The following is an 18,182-nucleotide window of genomic DNA, read 5'->3' as shown; positions in this document are numbered from 1 at the left end:
AGGTGTACCTTTCTGATCTCTGGCTTGTTCTGTTTCTCGTTTTTTGGAGTCATGTCTTATAAGAGTATTTATTATTCTGTGTGTTCTGTGTTCAAATGTAATTTAAGAAAAAAAAAGGAAGAAAAAAGAAAAAAAAGACGAAATGGAGTTTGATTTGATGCATGGCTAATGTACTCTTTCTTGGCGATAATGTAATGAGCGGGGGGTGGGGGGCCGCAGCCGGGGTCACGTCCATCTTTGTATCCATGCCGCCATCTTTGCTCTGTGTTTCTGTTCCCCTTCTGAGGAGCCCCAGGGAGAGGAAAGAAGGTCCCAGAGCAAGCAGGCCTTGGGTGCCCCTGGGTGTCAGCCCCATCTTGCCCCCAGACCCCCCACCCAGCTGCTTTCCCAATGTCTTGTCACAGGAGAAGACAATCCAGTGCGGCCTCGTCACCCAGGGTGGGGGGCTGGGTGCTCCCCATCTCCCCAGATCCGCATGGCCTGATACCCCCACTCCACCAGACCCTCAGCCTCCCTGGCCCTGTGGGAGCCCATCCCCTAGCCCACTGGGGGATCTGGAGGACAGAAGGCCCCTCTGTCCCAGGACCAGGAACGATGGCTCTGGGACCATGTCCCTCTGCCTGTGACTTGGCTACCACCATGAGGCCAGGGCCCTGGAGTTGGGGAAAGGGGGCCAGGCTGTACTCCTGGGCGTGGCTGCAGAGAGGAGGTGGCCACCCACTTCCTGGGTCAGGCCCCCGGGCAGGGCTGCCCTGCTCCCTGCAGGACAGAAGGCCTCCTCTGCAGGGCTGGGCCGGGGCCCTGGAGAGGTGGAGGTGGGTGCTCCTGGCCATTCTCCTTCTCAGCCCAAAGTGGTGTGACCAAAATCAGGACCCCAGGGCACTGAGCTCCTCCTGGGGACGCCATCAGACCCTCAAGAGCTGTTTTTGGAGGGGAACCTCAGCTGTGCGGGGAAGGAGGCCCCCAGAGTTTTTAATAAGGTTGGAAGGGGCTGCTTACAGGGGAGACCCTATTCAGATCACCCAAAGTCCCCTCTCCCCCAGTGCAAGAGGGACAAGCAGCCCTCTAGCCCCACCCTCAGCAACAGGCTCACAAGTTAAAAAACAAAAACAAAAAACCCTCCTCATTGTTAACCATTCTTGTGCTGGGTTTGTTTTGGTTTTTTCCTTCAATAAATTATTTTCTAGTCACTCACCTGGGTGTGTGTGCTGGCTGACTGCAGGGGGTGGGGAGGACGGGAGCCCCACCCGGGAGGTGGCAGGACGGCGAGGGTTGGGGGTCTGCCTCCCCCTGGCTTGGCCTGGGGTCCTGGCCCAGCCTGCTCCTGGGCCACAGCAGCCTGGGACCCACCCCACTGCCCTGCTGAAGCCAGATGGCCCCAGGGTGGGGACCTCCCAGGACCTGCTCTCCAGGTCCCCAGGAGAGGGCAGCCCACCTGAGGGAGAAGCCGCAGGGCAGTGAGAGCCGTGGGGCTGACCAGCAGGGTGCGCCAGGAGAAGGGGGAAGCCCCTGCACTCGCCCCCGGGCAGCCCAGAGGCTGGCCCCCCTCCCCAGGTGAGGAAAGGAGTGAGCCCAAAGCAACCCGGGGGTCAGGGGGACTCTGGTTTATTAGAAAATGAAAAGATGTGGCCCTGGTCATTGGAGGCAGGCTCCCGCTTGCTGGTTGCCTCTGCGGGGCAGCGAATGGTCCTCTGGGGGCAGCTGCCCTGCTCAACCGGGTGGCCACTGGTTCTCGGGCCGCTCTGGTAGCCACTCCATGGGCGAGGGCTGCCGCTCCACAGGGCCCAGCTCTACCTCCATGGGCTGCTCACTCAGGGACCACTCCTCCAGGGTGGGCAGCAGAGCCTCTGCCGGGGGTGCGGGCGTCTGTGGGGGCAGCGGCGCCACCGCCTCCGTGGCGGGGTGGCGCTCCTTCTGCCAGACACCTGGCCAGCTCTCCCTGATGGGAGTCTGGACCCAGGGCGGCTGTCCCTCCAGGGGCTCTGGCTGGCTCTTCACCGTCTGGCCTGCAGGCAGAGGATGACTCGTGAGCCGAGACTGGTTTTCAGAAAGTGACTTGTTTTCCTGGGTGGTGGCAGGCGAGGTCTGGCTGACAGTGGCCAGGCTCTCTGAGGGAAAGGCACCCAGCCCCTCTGCAGCCCCGGACGAGCCTGACCCACTCCAGGTCTCTGTGTCCTCTGGGGACGGCTTCCCTGGGTGCTGCTGACTCTTCCTCTTCACGCCGGAGGCCCTCCGCCTGAGGCAGGGCGACTCCCTGCAGCTCGGGGACACCCCTGCCTCCGAGGGGGCTGTGGAGTCTGAGAGGTCCCCGCTGTCGCTCCTGGCTGACTTGCGCAGGCTCGTGCCCCGGGTGATGAGGTCCGCGTAGCCTTCGCGGTGGGAGAAGGCGTAGCTGGAGCGCCGTGAGGGGGTCCCCCGGCGCAGGGAAGGTGCGGCCTCCACGGTGACAATGTCCTCAGGCGGGGCCTCCTCTTCTGGCTGCAGAGCAAAGGGGCAGCACAGGGCACTCAGGCTGCCCCAGGCTGTTGACTGGCCTGAGGTCACTGCCTCCGGGGGGCATTTACAGCCTTTGGTGTACAGGCATGGCCAGGTCCTTCCCTCCCCGAGGGAGCCCACCAGTGTCCTGCCGGAACCTGATCCTGGACCAGCCCTGGACCTGCCTCACCTCGCGACGTGGCTTCTTGAGCGCTTGGTAGATGACCCGGAAGGCCAGGACGGGCAGCGTGCTCAGGGACACGTTCAGCAGGATCACCAGCAGGCTCGAGGGGTGGGCCAGCACGTTTCGGTCAGCATCTGGGCAGGGTGTGAGTCACGGCAGGGCCCACGTGGCGCCCCCACCTCCTCCCCTCCCCTCACCTGCAGTCACCACGCACAAACTCCAGAAACTCAGCCCCTTTCTTGGGACACTTCACTGGGTGACTTGTGACCTGCCCACCCCCTTGCATAGCTGTCTCAAGGACCGTCCCGTCCTGGGCCACCTTCCACACCGTGGGCACCCACCTCACAGCCCCTACTGCGGACTCACACAGAAAGGGGAAGGCCTTTGGTGATATCTTCCAGAGCCACAAGCTCTGAGTGGCATAGGTCATGATGACGTAGGAACCAAGGCTGAATAAAATGGTCAGCAGGCACAGGACTGTCCAGTACCTGATGATCAGGATGACCTGGACAGGCAAGGGTACAGCTGAGGACAAGGAGCCCCAGATCCCCCTGGTTGGGCCCCTGAAGCAGAGGCCAGGGGGAGGAGGCCCGGGGCTGCCTACCTCCAGGGTGATGGACAGCAACCCAGACAGGGCCAGGATGACGGCAAAGGACTGGTAGTCACTGAAGCTGGAGGGTCCCACCGAGTCGTGGCCAACCCAGAGTGTCACAAAGAAGTTGACCAGGGAGGTGGCCGTGCCGTGGGCAATGGCTTGGAAGAACACCCAGTAGTTGAAGAGCTCGTTCTCCTGGCCCGCGGTGTACAGCTCGGGCATCTGCAGGCTCTTCTCAGCGGTCACATCCTAGGGGTGGAGGCTCGTGGGGCAGGGCGTGGGCAGAAGGACCCCAAGGGCACAGACCCCCCACTAGCCACTGGTCATGCAGGGTTCCCACGAGGAGGCTCTCTGGGGTGTGGGGTGCTGTCAAGAGGCACCTTTGAGGACTCCCCATGAGACAGGGCTCCGTGGAGGGGTGGAGAGGTGCTCAGACCCTGCCACCGGGACCCTGGGCCTGGCTTGTGGCCCCCAGCCTGGCCCCGGCCCTCAGCTAGAGAAGGCCCACCTCTCACCTGCTCGAAGAGCCCGATGTAGAGGACCGGCACGGTGCTGTAGAGCAGGTTGAAGAGCGCCAGGAACCAGCCTTCGTACAGGGGCTGTGCCGGGAGCGCGGGAGGTCAGGGTAGCCTTCAGCTGCCCCATGGCCAGGGGCCTAGGCACATCCGGGCCCCAGGAGCCCTGCCAAGCTGGCCAGGCACTTGGGGAGGGGTGCAGGCCAAAACTGGATCTACTACTAGACCAGGACAGGGCTGAGAGGCCAGGGGAAGGCTGGAGCGCGGAAGGCGGGGAAGGCGGCCTCTGTAGGCAGCACTCCCAGTCTGTGCTTTAATGGAGGCCCCATAAAGAGCGGCAGGTGGACCGGCTGGAGAGCAGGATCTGCTTTAGGGGACCCCTGAGGGGTGCAGAGTGGAAGAGCCCCAGGGATAGCAGCCCAGACCCCTCCCAGGTGGAAACACTGTCGAGATAGACAGACAGACAGACAGACTGATAAGATAGTTAGGTGGGCAACAGACCCACGACTGGTAGAGATGATGGGTGGCAGACAAGCGAGGAGACAATACAGATGACAGGCAGATATGACAGCTCGGGAGGGTGGGGAGAGGCACAGATGTGGTGGGTCCAGAGACACACCAGTCCGTCTGTGCACGTTTCCTAGCTCTGCTTTCTGAAAGGGTAAGAGTGCCCCAGTGGCTCTGAGCCCCCAGCACCCCAGACCATGGGGTCTAACTTCCACTCACTAAGGAGGGAACAGGGCGCTCCTGGAGGCTGTGGCTGGTTCCAGGGCTGGGGAAGGGGACGTGCAAGGGCGCTTCTGGGGAGCTCCCTCTCAGATGCCCAGGACTAGTGACGGGCAGCTCCCTACCTCTGGAAAAGTGGAATCCCAGGCCATTTCCCTACACTAAGGGAAAATCGTGCCCTGTGTCTCCTCTCAGCCCTGAAGAACACATCCAGTCTACACTGCCTCATCAGTGAGCGGCTAGGAGTCAGGGAGCCAGCTCCCACCATCACCTCCTCTGGGGTTCAGTCCCCTCGATGGCCCCAGGGGAAGTGCGTTTGGAGCACGCCCTCGCTCCACAGCATTCACTCACCAAAGGACCCTGGACACGTCAGGCACACAGCAGGTGTGAGTCATGACCCTCCCCCTTGGTCTGGACCCTGTACTCCCATGTATGCAGCCCAGTGTGACCTCAGGCCAGCCTTGCCCAGGGGGGAACCCCAGCATTCTGGGTGGGCCCACCTGCTGCTCCTGAGGGGAGACTATTCCCACTGATGCCCACCTGGGCGGTGAAGCCGTTGTAGAAAGAGAACCAGATCTGAGCCATCATGCTGGCCACCGTCTTGTAGAAGAAGTACCGCAGGAACTTGCAGACCCGCATGTAGGACCAACGCCCGTGCACCAACAGCAACCGCTGCAGGAAGCGGAACTGGGCCAGCGCATAGTCACTATTCTGAACTGCCTGCATGCCCTCCTGACCCGACAACCCCACACCGATGTCCGCAGCTGCAGGGCACATGCAGCTGGTCAGCCCACAGCCACCCAACCAGCTGCCCAGTTCCCCCTTGCCAGGCCCCCAGCACCCCCAGGCCCCCCACCTCATCCCTGCTGCCCACCACCCACTCTTTATCATGTTGACGTCATTGGCACCGTCCCCGATGGCCAGGGTCACCACGTGCTGGTATTTCTTGACCAGCGCCACTATCAGAGCCTTCTGCTTAGGCGTCACCCGGCAGCAGATGACCGTCTGGCACCTGGCGGCCAGGTCCACAAAGGCCCGCTCCCGAAGCACCTCGGGGCTGTTTGGGGTCTTTGTAGTATTGGACTCGGAAGAGACCAGGGAGGTCCCGAAGCTCCGCCACATGAGGGATATCCGCCTGGCCTGAAGGTTGTCCCTCTTCACCTGGCCAGAATCCTGGTTGGCCTCATCCATCACCACGTTTTGGACCAGAGCCCGGGGCTCTCTGCGCAAGGACAGCAGCAGCTTGTCCTGGCACAGGGGGAAGAGGGGGCATCTTTCTGCCTGCTCTGGGCTCTCTGTGCACAGCCCCTCTCCAACAGCCTTCCCAGACTGCCCTCCGAGATCCCTCTACTGCCATCCCTGGCTGGACCTGCTCTGGCCTCCTCCGTGCAATCTCTCTCTGTTTTCATTCGAGGTCCTGACTAGCCTCCCCTGGGAGCTCTTTGGGGTGCCCACCACCAGCCTGCAGTTCCCCCAGGCTCCTCCCCCATACTAAGACTCTCGTTGCCCACCCCAAGTGGACACTGACCAGGAAGTCCCCGTTAATGATCATGGCCAGCTTGACCTGTGACACGAACTTCAGGTAGCCCTTGTTGGTCTGCACGTTGTTGTTGCTCTCCCAATAGGTCTCCAGGACGCGGCTGAGGGGCGGCTGGGGTCAGCTCGGGCCTCCCCCGCCCCCTCCCTCCAGGGCTTCCCTCCCACCTCGCCTGCCCAGCCTCGCGCTCACTTTATCTCCTTCTCCTCCAGAATGAGCATCTTCTCCGATAGCAGCTGGCAGGCGAAGCCGATGTTCACCGCTGTCTCTGCGAAGGAACCATGCCTGCTCAGCGCCCTCCACCGCCCAGCCGGCAAGCCCTGCCAATCACCGCGGCGCGCCCCGCCCCCAGCCATGGCAATTGGCTCAGTGAAGGGCACGTCACCCAGGTCAGCCAATGAGAGCCAGCTCTGAGACTCTGTTGGCTGGGGCCGGGCCGTGGGAACGAGGTGAGTGCAAGACTCGGGGTCAGGTATCACATGACCTTTTTTAGGATGCTCAAAAATTTCTTTATCTCTTAAAATCATAGTGAAAAACATAATATATAAGTATAATTCCGCCTGGATATTTGTCTTCATATGCCCCTCACATGTCAGCTTTAGCCTTTGCGGGTAGGAAGGGGTCCACACAGGCATATGAAATCCTCCGCAGCCAGGTGGGCACCAGCCCGGTGGAGACCCAGGGAATCACAGGCCACCTATGTGGCTGGGCGCCTCTGGGGAGGTGTCTCAAGCTCTCTGAGCATTGCTGCACCCATCTCCTACACATGGGTGCTGAGGACCCCACCTTGCAGCACTCCTGGGAGGACAAGACCCTCACCACATGCTCGGCAGCTGCCCGACCATGGGAGGCACCAGAAGGTCTCCACACTTTTAATGACTGTTTCTCCCTTTCCCAGGGACAATATGGAGAATAGCACTGAACCCAAACAGATGGACAGGTGGATGGGGGAATGATGGACCACGTGTGAGAGGGCTGGGGGAGAGGCACTGGTGACCCACCTTGCTTGTCCCCAGTGAGCACCCAAAATTTGATATTTCCTCTCCTGAGACACTTGATGGTGTCCGGAACGCCATCCTGGAGTTTATCCTCAATGGCTGTGACCCCCAGCAGCTGGTGGAAAGTTGGGGACAGGGAGGACACTGAGCAGGGACCCAGTGGGGGGTGGTTCCCCGGGGCCACATGCCAGCCCCCACACCCGGCCCACCTGCAGTTTCTGCTCCATCTGCTCATAGACCTCGTGCAGGGCCTGGGCCCGGTTCTGCAGCAGGAGGCAGGCCTGCTGGTGGCGGGGCTTCCACTCCTCGTAGGCCTCCTCCTTCACCTTCCTGTAGGCCAGGCACAGCGTCCGCAGGGTCTCCTCCGCAAAGGCCTGGGGCGGCAGCGGCGGTCACCACCCTGCAGGTTCTGAAGACTTCTCTAGACCTCCACTCTGCTTGCCTGGACCCCTCCTTGGTCAGGACTCCCCCAACCCTCCATCCCTCCCTCTGGGAGTCCCTGCCACCGAGGGGACAGGAACACCAATCTGTCTCAGGCCCCCATGGAAGGCCCAGCACACTCTCATCCGATGGCCCCAAGGAAGGGGCCCCGTGGTCCCTTGCTCCCCCTCCCAGCTGCCCAGACTTCCCTCCCTGTAGGCAGCTCCAGGTATGGAAGGGGTTGGGGTCTGGAGAGCACCGAGGGCCCCCCAGGGTGGGGGAGCTTCAGGAGGCCTTGGGCCTCAGTTCACCTGCCCGCTCCAAGGGGGGATGGACCTCAATCTCCTCAGCTCTGTGACCTTGACAGGTTGGACACCTAACTGTCCCCCACTGCCGCAGGAGGGCGGGGCGGGGAGCCCCAGGCTGGACACACATGATGGGAAGAGGCCTGTGGTAGGGTGCAGGCTCCCGGAAGCTGGGGCCTGTCGTGTGAGTCCCAAGGTCCAGGAGATTGTGAATAACAAAGAATGAGCGGCATCCCCAGACAAAGGGCTGCGTGCAGAGCCCAAGGTGCCCAGGTGTGGGCAGACCAAGGCAGAGGCCCGCAGGAGACCTGAGCTCCTCCCCCATGAAGGAAGGCCTTGCAACAGAAAGGGCTGGAGGTGGGGGGGTGCCAGGCCAAAGCCCAGCCCACCCTGCAGCCCCTGTGTGGATCACAGGAAGACATCTCTCTGTGTTGGAGACCTGGAGAGCAGCCCTCCCAGCTTCTGGGGTGAGGGGAGAATGGTTTGTGCAGTGCACAGCCTGCCCAGGTACATTGCCCCAAGGGCTGGCAGCCCTCCTTCTTCCCCCATCTCTCTATCCCTGTACCTTTCCCCCAAGCAGAGACTCACAAACAGTACTTCCTCTGTGGTCATCTCCACGTCACCCCTCTTGTGTAAGCGTTCCAGGATGACAGTGTCCGCGCCTTTGGTGTAGAGGCGAATGGAGCCCTCTGGGTTCCGGACTGTGCAGGGGGTAGGGGGGAGGCCAGGCTGCTGACTAACGCTCCCCTCCTGCCACCCCCAGCCCGAGGTGGGCGGGGGTCCAGGGCTCACCCAGCACTGACATCCGTTTGCGCACGCTGTTGAAGTCCATCATGGCCAGGACCTGGTAGACCCGCTCCTCCCCAAGCTCCATCACCGTGATGGTGTCCTGGGTGCGCGACAGGAACACGTAGCCAAAGTTCCGGGCTGCCGTCACCAGGGCCTCCTCATCCGGGGAGGCCGCCTGGTACACCAGCTGGTCTGGCGGGAGAGAGGACCAGTCCGGTGAGGGCCAGGGGCAACAAGCATTCCCCAGGACTCTCTGGTGGTCCCTCAGGGTCGCACGGCAGGTCCCATCTCACCTCACAGTAGAGGGGAGGAAATCAGTAGGTCAGAGCTTGAGAACGTTTGTAGAACACAGCCTCTGACCCTGGGCCACCTCTAAGCCCAAGGGAGGCGACCACTTGGGTCTGGCCTGTGTGACCTCCCTACTGAAACCAGATTCCTGAGGCTCAGGCCCTAACCCTGCACGTGCTTTTCCCCGGAACCTTCTGCCTCTGATCCCAATGTGAGGCAATCTTGTCTGGCCACAGGCCTGGACGGCCTTGAGGAGATGCCTAGGACTTGGACTGAGCACACTCCAGCTGGACAGGGCCAGCTCTGAGGCCAGGGACACTCAGGGGCACCTCAGGGGCCCCTAGGGCTCTAAGCCACTGCTCAGCTGGAGAATGGGAGGTCAGGCCAGGAGCACCCCACGACTCACTGTCACTCTGGTGGACCATCACAGTGTGACAGATGGCCAGCAGGCGCCAGAACTCCTGAACCATCTTGTCCTGCTTCTTCCGGACGATGCCCAGGAGCTCCTCGTTGTGGAAAAGGAACTTCTTGTCTGCAAACTTGTTCCACAGGTAAGGGTTCTTCTGGAGGGCATGGGGTGAGCAGCTGAGTCTGGGCGTGTCACTGCCCACTCCCCACTATCCACGGGGTCAGGTGGCCGGACTCACCTTAGCAGGCGTCTCCATCTTGTCATCTGGACCTGAGGAGAGACCCTGCTTCAGAATTCCACATCCCCTGCACCCCTACCCTGAGACTTCCAGGGCCCCCGGCTGTGGCAGGGGCAGCCAGGCCAGTCTGCGGCAGCATGGCCACAGCCTCCCCAGGGGCGGGTCCCGCTGGGGAGGGGCCCCTCCCCTCCCCTCCCCTCCCCTCCCCTCCCCCTCCCCTTCCCCCCTCCCCCTCCCCCGGGGCGGGGCCCACCGTAGACGCGGCCCGCGATGCAGCACTTCTTGAAGGTCATGATGTTCTGGGTGAGCGTGCCCGTCTTGTCTGAGAAGACGTACTGCACCTGGCCCAGCTGGTCGTTGAGGCTGGTGCTTCGGGCCCTGGCGGGCGTGTCCTGCGCCTCGTGGTACATCTGCACGTCCCAGTTGATGAAGATGCTGTTCCCCAGGTGGATGAACTCGGCTCTGTGAACACCCTCTGGTCACGCGTGCTGCGGGCCTCCCTGCCCAGGGGTGGGTGAGGCGGCGGTGGGGGACTCACTGGATGAACATGGCCATGGGCACCATGACGCTGAGCAGGATGAGGAAGCTCCAGAAGTTCAGGAAGGACTCCATGAACAGGCTGCGTGTGTGCATGGCCCAGAGGTAGTAGTGCTTCTCTCTGAAGTCTCTCACCCGGAAACTGAAGCCCAGGGCCAGGCACAAGGAGACCACCACCAGGGACAGGAAGATCTGCAGGGTGGAGCCAGAGGGGGCATGCTCTCCCCTGAAAGGACCAGCAGCCGGGGCCCAGGGTGTGGCATGGGCCGGTGAGGGGGAGGGGGCCTGGAAGGGCCCCCCCACCCCGCCCCCCATCCCACCCCCCCACCCCCGCCCCCACCCCCCCACCCCCACCAAGGGCAACTTTCAGGGTCTTTCTGCCCTTTATTTTGATTCTTTCTTTATTACAGTGACTTTTTAAAACAGTGGAGGTGACTGGACAAAACGGTAAGAATCGTTGAATTTCAGGACACCGTAGGTGAGCATTTTGTTAGTTCCCACAGGTTTGCAAAGGGTCAGGGTCAAGTTTCATAACACTTGGGAAGCCAGTGCTTTGCCCTGAGCTACAGCCGTGGTGGTTTTTATTTTGAGATGGTGCCTTGCTCAGTGGCCCAGACTGGCCTTAAACTGGCAATCCTCCTGCCTCAGCTCCCCAGTGGCTGGGAGGACAGCCACCGTGTCTGGTTCCACACATTTTTTTTTTAATATTTATCTTTTAGTTGTAGTTGAACTCGATATCTTTATTTATTTTTATGTGGTGCTGAGGATCGAACCCAGGGCTAGGCGAGCGCTCTACCGCTGCGCCACCACTGCAGCCCTCCACACGTTTTTTAAAAACTGTGATTTTAACAAAACGTTCTCTGACCCAAAGACTCGTTCCCCAGATCAGGCTGCACACTTTTCAGAGGAAGGGACCTTAAGCCAGGAAGATGACCATAGGGCTTCTGTTAGTGGTGACCAGCCCTGTCCTTGTCAGTGTCCCTTGCAAGGGTTCTGGTGGGCAGCTCACCAGGACCACCAGCTTGTTCATGAAAAGGTCTAGCTTGGTTCTCTTCAAATGGATCTTGCCACAGTTCTTCATGATCTTCGTGTCAAAACCTGCAGGGTTGGTACCTGTCCATCCATCTATCTTCCCATCCATTCACCCCACCCATTCACCCCACCCATTCACCCAACCCATTCCCCCCATCCTGGGCATTGAACTCAGGGGTGCTCCACCACTGAGCCACACCTCAGCTCTTTTTATTTTTGAGACAGGGTCTGGCTAAGTTGCCCAGGCTGGCCTGGAACCTGGATGTCCTGCCTCAGCCTCCAAGTCTCCGGGACGACAAACACGGCTCATCCATTTGTCGTCAGTCCACCCCACCACGAACCCGTCCATCTACACATAAGCAGCACGGGTGCTGGCTCAGGGGAGCCTTGGGAGCCTGCATTGCTCAGCAGGCACACAGTGGTGGCAGTGCCTGGCTTGGCTGCCTCTTTCCCACCCCAACAGCTCCCATGGCAAGGGCCCCGGAGCACCATACCAGCATAGATGACCAGGCCATAGCAGGTGTCTGTGTTGCGGACCCTGCAGCCGCGGAGGAGGAGGTTGCCAATGTCCAGGGGATACTTCTTGCTGTTCCACTCCAGGATTCCCACAAACTGGTGCATCCGGCTGTTGGGCTCCTCACAGAACACGGTACCTGTGGCCACTGGGTGGTCAGGGAGGGGTGCCAGGCGAGTTCTGGACTGCGTGGCTAGGTGTTGGCACAGGACGCCCTGTGCCCCTCCCCATTTGAGGCCAGGAAACCTTCCTGCCACCCTGCAGCTCCAGTCACACCCTCATGGTCCTGCAGTGCCACAGACTTGCACACTGGTATCCCTCATGGCCACGGGCCGTGCACACCTGCTTCTCCTGCGGCCCTCCGGGCCAGCCCCACCAGACCCCCCTTTCCTGATCTGGGCCTAGGTGTGTGGCGGACTTTTATGCCTGAGATGGTATCATCAGCATCATGAGCCACCCTCAGTCACGGTCACATGGTTTCCCCAGGGCTTGGCCCAGCACGTGGCATACAGTAGGTGCTCAGTACATGCACAAGCTGGGAAGGGGAAGGGAGCTTAATCCAGTATCCTGCTTCTTCTGGATGTTAGGGCCTGACCCCTCATGCCATCCACTGTCACAGATGATATCTGTCTCATTCCTGTTTGAGCAAATGGGCTCCAGGTGCAGACACCAACCCAGGGCAGTGTTCACTGAGGGTCGAAATAACCACGGGTGTGGGGAGGGGCTGAAGGGCTGCCCGGTTCTTGAATGGTCCTCACCTGCCTGCCCCAGTCCATCCTAGGGACTGGGCGCCTGACTTGGTCCTAAATGTAGGAATCAGAAACCTGGGGGGGCGGGGCGGGGCAGAGAGTCCCTGGCCAGCCCAACCTTTCACCAACTTTCTGACCTTAGCACCTCCTCTGGAAGGCGGGACCATGCCCTGAGGGACGCGGGGTGGCTGGACCAGGCCAGGGCCCAATCATCTCAAGGTCTGCGGGACGGTGGGTATGGGGGTGGCAAGCTCAATCCTGAGTCCCTGCCTCTTTCTGAATCTGTCTCCATGGAGCCAGGGGAGCCAGGGAGGGAGTTGCCCGTTCCCAGATCTCACCGCCACCCAGGAAGTCAGTGCTTGGGTGTCAGGAGCCAGTTCAAGAGTGACTTCCCTTTGCGGTGGGGCAGGAAACAGGCTGGTCCCCGCTGGCCACAGCACAGCCACTGCCCCCACACTAGGTGTGTGAAGACTCTTGACAGGGAAGCCAGGAGCCTGCTCCTGTGCCTCCGCTCCCGCCCCGCCCCGGCCAGCCGAGCCAGGGCTGCTCTCAACAGGACCACCCACGATGGCCGTGCGGCAGCTCTTTAAGCGGAAAAGAAAACGCAGCCCCAACAAAATGCTGCAGCCGCTGCGCAGCCACAGGACACCAAGATCCCCCGAGTTGCACACCCAGGGAGGGACGGTGAGTGGGCGGTGGTGACCAGCCTGTTAGAAGCCACGAAAGGCTGCCAAACCCATGGGTCAAGGAACAGCTCAGTGACAGCCCTCTGTGCTGGCCGAGTGCCAGACCCCACCCAACGCCCACCACCAGAGTCCATGTGATGCCAGCCCCAAGAAGGGCACTCAGACAGAGAGGCCCGGGGCCATGCGACAGCCACAGCGCCCCTTACCCTGGAAGGCTGCCATCTTCTTCGTGCTGGTCAGCTCTTCATGGGTGGCCGGCAGGGCCTGTCTGAACTTCAGATTGGTCTCCCTGGCCATGAAAAGGGGGCAACAGGTGAGACCCCAGGCAGGGGCCTCCTCCCAAGGCACTAACACCACATTCTTGCTGCGCCATCGGTGCCAGCGGTCAGTACAAGCACACTCAGTGCCCGTGTCCTCCCCCAGGAACCTGAACGAGCACGTGGCCAAGCAGCCTGGCCGCCCACCTCTTTGGAGGCTGGGAGGCGACTCCGCTAGGCCTGGTAACCTGGGGGACTCTCACCCATCGATGTCGACCGTCTCCACGTAGCACAAGCTGCTGGGCTCCGTGCTGGCCAGCAGGAGCAGGTCAGCCTGGGGAGGGAGAGAATGTGGCAGCAGGTGGCGGCCGCTTCCCGGGCTGGGCAGAGCGTGGCCAGGCGGCTCACCGGGACAATGCTGTCCTTGCTGAGGCGCACCACGTCCCCCACACACAGGTCCTTCCACTTCTTCCAGGAGAACCTGCGGGGTAGGAGGCGTGAGAGGCCAGGACAGCCGCGTGGTCGCACTGCAAGGCCAGCACAGCTCAGGCCACCGCCCCCAGGCCTCCCCTGGCCTCCCTGGCCTCCTTCAGTCCTTGCTCCTGTCCAGTGACCCTGGGGCCCATGTCCAAAAGCCTGTTAGCCTCTCTTCATCCTCCCCTTGATCTGAGCTCCACACAACACAGGAGCAGACACTCAGGCCCTCTCTGTCCCCATCCCAGGGCTGGCCTCTGGCCTGGTAGATGGCAGGTGCCTAATAAGTGCCGACCTGGGTCCTGATCAGATTCAACCAGGAGGCCCAGGAGCACCAAGGTGCCAGCCATTCTGTGGACACTGCCTGTATGGCCAGGCCCGGCATGCGGGAGCCCACTGGTCCTGGAACGTCCCCTAAGCTACCCTCACAGCCTCACCTTTTGCCTGTCAGGATCTGGCAGGGCCTGTTGTTGATGGCCTTGTCGCTCCTGTGCCGCCCCTGGGCCAACAGGGTGGAGTCAGAGTGTGCCCTCTTCCCCACAGTCCCCTCCCCGGGCAGCTCCACCCTGACTCCACTTACAATGTCATCCATGAGGTCACGGGCGGCGCGTATGACGAGGAGACAGACCAGGGGGGCAAAGAGAGTGAGCCAAGGCAGCGTGGAGATCTCAGGCATGGCCTGCACATGTGGGCAGGTGGCGTCAGCCAGCAGGTGGGCCTCCCCTGCTTCCCCACCCCCTCCACCCCTCCACGGCCCTCTGAGCACCTCGCCTCCTCCCTGTTCTTCTTCAGGTCTGAACTCCCTCCTCACCTCTCCAGGTGCCCCCAACCCCTCACCAGGTCCTGAATCACTTGCAGACAGAGGTCAGGGTCACTGCTCAGTCCCTCCACCCCATGCCCAGCCTAGGCGCTGCATACAGAAGGTGCTCAATCATGCTTAAGCACCCAGTGAATAACAGCAGAGCATCTCACCTTCTCCAGACCAGAAGCAAGACGCTGGATGGGTGCGGTGTTTGGGAACAGTGCCCCCCAGGGAGAGGAGGCTCCCTGCTGGATGCCTGCCCTATCCTGACCTGACTGTCCCTGCTGGCCAGTCCCGAGGACCCCATCTGCACCCTGTTTCCTCATCCTCTGTGGTCAGCCTTGCGGCTCAGGCCGAGGGAGTCAGTGAGAGCTAGCAGGACGCCCTCCTGGGCCTGGAGGGCAGGTGTAGCCTCCTTCATGCAGCATGCATTGGGCACCTCTGTGTGCCAGGCTGCAGTGGGGGCCGGGGATGGACAGGAGGGACGGCAACCCATGGTACAAGCACAGGAGTCACAGCCCAGGGCTATAGGGCCGTGCTGCCAGGGTGGCTGGGGAGGGTGTCCGGGGGAGGAGAGGACACTGCTGCTGGGGCCTGCAGGCTAGGACGTGGCTGGGTGGCAGCCGGGGCCCCACCTGCAGGATGATGATGAAGAGGAAGTACAGGTTGGACACGCGGTGGAACTGCTCGTAGAGGTTCAGGGGCAGGAAGGAGAGGACGCTGTACTTGGCCGTACGGATGACGTTGGTCTGGAAGAGAGCTACCAGTGGGCATGCAGGGTGCTGCCAGGCCGGGACCCCAGCCAGCCCAGCCCTCCCTGGACAGGGCCCTCGCCTGCGCCTGAGAGGCCACGGCCAGATGTACTCAGGCGTCTACTGAACCAGGCCACGGAGCACCACTGAGGCCAGCGTCAGTGGACAGCTGAACGCGGTCCCGCAGCTGGGACTCCTGTGCTCCGGGCAAGGCCCCGCGGGAGGTTGGACACAGGACTTCGGGGTATGTATTAGGTGACTTTCATCTTCACTGGGCAGGGAACAGGAATGAACCAAGCCAGCGACGGTAAGGACAGGAGCCGGCGCCTGAATAACATCAGAATGCAGGGCACACGCAGGTGACGGAGGTGACAGGAGCATGGCACCCCTGGGGCTCCGGGAAGCAGGGTGGGGGCCCACCTTGTACTTGTCCCTGTACCAGCACAGGCACACCTTCTTCTTGAACTGCTTGTAGTACTCCCAGTCGTTGGCCCTCACCTCCCAGGTGAACTCTGCAGGGACAGGCAGCTGATGGCGCTGGCAGGAGCACTAATGGGTCCCCAGGGGCCTGGGCGGCTCGTAAACAAACGGTTGGCACCTTTGGGTGCAACCCAGTCCCTGCCCTGTGCTCAGCGGATGCTGGCACAGGGATCCCAGGAGTGTCTCCCTTCCCCTGAGTCACCTCCACTCAGAATGCGCCTGGAGTCTCACTAACGTCCACTCATGTCTACAGATGGGTAAACTGAGGCTTGGTGATGGGCTGTCAGGAACCCAAGACCCCATGGCCTGCTTGGGCAGCCCCGAATCCTGAGTCCCCCATTCAGTGATGGGTGTGAAGCCCCCTGTCAGCACCACGCAAGTCCTGCATGTTTGTTGGGGGGTAGTCCCAGCCGCCCCCATTCCCCGCGGGCACGCCTCCCTCCGCCCCAGGACATGCACCTGTGTGCTCCTTATCCTTCAGGTCTCCTTTGTGGGTACCACTGCCCATGTTGGTGAGGCTGTCAAGGAGAAGGGCCCAAGGCCAACATCACACCTGTGGCCCTGGCCTAGGCTGGACACTGTCTGTTACTGGGCCCTCAAGGAGTTCAGGGCCTAGGGGTCCACCCTCTAAACTGACTACCACGTGTACCTGTGGCCACCTCCCGGGGCTCAGAAAATTCTGCCACTGTCTGTCCTCAGACACAGGGATCCCAAACCTGCAACAGCCCCACGTCCACCAGTCTCCCAGATAGCACCCCAATTTTGCCTCCATTACAGCCCGGACCAGGGATTCCAGCCACGAGCCACTGCTCCCTGCTCCAAGACAACCCTGCCCAGTTGCCCTCCCTGCCCCTCCCTGGGGCCCAGCACTGGGTTAGATGCTCAGTCCGTGTTTCTTGACGGACCAGGCAGACCCAGGGTTATGTCATATCTCCCAGCAGTGTACACGAGGGGTCTGGCCTTGGGGAGCCTAGGGAGGGTCCAGCAGGCCCAGCCACTCCCCTCCCAGCTGGGAACCCTCGGGTTGACAGGCTCAGGAATTCTGAGTCTGGTTTTTCACCAGGGGACCCTGGTCCAGCCACTAGGAGGTCATGCCAACCACCCCTAACCAGCAGCCCCTTCCCTGGCAGCTCCCCAAATAATCCCTCACCCAACAGCGCGGACCCAGGAGTCCCAAGCCCACCCTGAGCCTGAGAGGCGCCCCACTCCACAGCGCGCCAGCAGCTCCCTCCTCCCCAAGCCCTGCCAGAGCACTTTCCCCGCACAGTTGAAGCCTCCTCACCGCGGCCACCTCACTCTGTATGTCCCGGACCTCGAAGGCTGCGCCCTGCGCCTCCTCGGGGCTTGCCCTCTGCCTGGGGGGTCCCCCATCCTGTTTCTGACTGCCTCTGTCCTCTGCTCTCTCCTTTTCTGCTGAACCCTCCACCTCCCTGGGGCTGGGATCACAAGCATCTGAGTCGTCAGTGTCCCCAGGGCCTGGTGGGGCAGGGCCTGGCTCAGGGACAGCGCTGGTCTTCTGGGAATCTGAGAGGGGCCAGTGCCCATTCACCAGATGAGGAAAAGGGAGGTTGAGGTGAAGTGCAGCTTGGTGAGGGGAAGACCCGGTGGGTGGGGGCTGGGTTTGGAGGAGACCAGATGGCCAGAATCCCCCAGAGTTATCTGGGGACAGAGCACACAGCTTGCTTCCTCCCACCCCACTTGCAACTAACCCAAGCCCCAGTAACCACAGTCCCAAGGATTGCCCCCGGGGTGCAGGGCAGGTTTCAAATGCCCAGAGCACAGCCCGGGCCAGGGAACTCTGTCTAGTGGGCGCCAGTGTCCTATGCACGAACCTCTAGGGGTTGCCCTGTATGGGCCGCTGCAACCCAAGTCCTCAGACCGCCGAAACCCGGAGGACGCATAGCAGTGGAGCACTCGCCGCTCACCTGCGCGGGCCGGGCGGTGTGGGGGGGGGGACCGGGCTGCTTAAGGCGGGCCGCCGGGCATCCAGGCGGTGGACTTGGTGGAGCTGTTAGCCCGGTGCCAACGGGTCTGAAACGGGCGGCACGGGCTGGGGGCGGGGCTGGGGCCGGCTCTTGATGAGGGAGGGGCCAGGAAGAAGGCGGGGCCTGGCTGAGAGGGCCGCCGGGGGCGGGGACAAGCTCGGGGGCGGGGACAGGCCGCAGGCGGGACCTATAGGAACCTCGCAAAGAGGGGCGGGGCCCGGGCGAGTTGCTCTCCGCCGGGAGGCCTCGATTTAGAGGGCGGGGCGCGGTGGCCATGCCTGTCATCCTGGTGCCCGGGAGGCTGAGGCAGGAGCATCGCCAGCTCAAAGCCAGCGTCAGCAACTTTGCGCGGCCCTAAGCAACTGAGACCCTGTCTCAAAATTTAAAAAGTATTTTGAGGGCTGGGGATGTGGCTCAAGCAGTAGCGCGCTCGCC

At 61.8% G+C, this 18,182-nt stretch overlaps 1 protein-coding gene across 6 annotated transcripts; it reads right to left on the bottom strand.

The window, feature by feature from the left end:
• Positions 1 to 1,599: 1,599 nt before the first annotated feature.
• On the bottom strand, positions 1,600 to 17,778 carry Atp8b3 (ATPase phospholipid transporting 8B3). Of its 6 annotated transcripts, none has more exons than XM_076852411.1 (29): positions 17,688 to 17,778; positions 17,045 to 17,198; positions 16,222 to 16,280; positions 15,703 to 15,794; positions 15,166 to 15,279; positions 14,309 to 14,407; positions 14,166 to 14,227; positions 13,663 to 13,735; positions 13,518 to 13,588; positions 13,204 to 13,286; positions 11,543 to 11,701; positions 11,026 to 11,114; positions 10,018 to 10,208; positions 9,733 to 9,941; positions 9,480 to 9,511; positions 9,239 to 9,395; positions 8,548 to 8,736; positions 8,344 to 8,456; positions 7,240 to 7,404; positions 7,034 to 7,145; positions 6,225 to 6,300; positions 6,024 to 6,135; positions 5,377 to 5,743; positions 5,036 to 5,259; positions 3,770 to 3,853; positions 3,264 to 3,503; positions 3,026 to 3,164; positions 2,666 to 2,793; positions 1,600 to 2,478 (listed from the first exon to the last, which is right to left on the bottom strand). In XM_076852411.1, exons 2-29 carry the CDS (start codon positions 17,131 to 17,133, stop codon positions 1,711 to 1,713), a joined length of 4,296 nt encoding a protein of 1,431 aa, XP_076708526.1. In that variant the 5' UTR covers positions 17,134 to 17,198; positions 17,688 to 17,778; the 3' UTR covers positions 1,600 to 1,710. The 6 variants fall into 6 exon arrangements, with proteins under 6 accessions (XP_076708526.1, XP_076708545.1, XP_076708537.1 ...); XM_076852430.1 differs by having other exon boundaries at positions 8,344 to 8,417; XM_076852422.1 differs by having other exon boundaries at positions 9,239 to 9,392.
• Between the last annotated feature and the right edge of the window lie 404 nt (positions 17,779 to 18,182).

Source organism: Callospermophilus lateralis, chromosome 1, assembly GCF_048772815.1.
Source record: "Callospermophilus lateralis isolate mCalLat2 chromosome 1, mCalLat2.hap1, whole genome shotgun sequence".
NCBI classification, from domain to species: Eukaryota; Metazoa; Chordata; class Mammalia; order Rodentia; family Sciuridae; genus Callospermophilus; species Callospermophilus lateralis.
Note: the sequence above shows the minus strand (reverse complement) of the source record. Positions and strands in the feature narration are given on the sequence as shown.

Bases quoted from the DNA above. Each gene is read 5' to 3' on its own strand.
- Atp8b3 (XM_076852411.1), bottom strand. From the start codon at position 17,133: ATGGGGGACCCCCCAGGCAGAGGGCAAGCCCCGAGGAGGCGCAGGGCG. The intron at 16,281-17,044 runs GTGAGGAGGCTT...TCTCCTTGACAG, and splicing joins TACAGAGTGAGGTGGCCGCG to CCTCACCAACATGGGCAGTG. The intron at 11,115-11,542 runs GTATGGTGCTCC...CCAACCCTGCAG, and splicing joins TGGCCTGGTCATCTATGCTG to GTTTTGACACGAAGATCATG.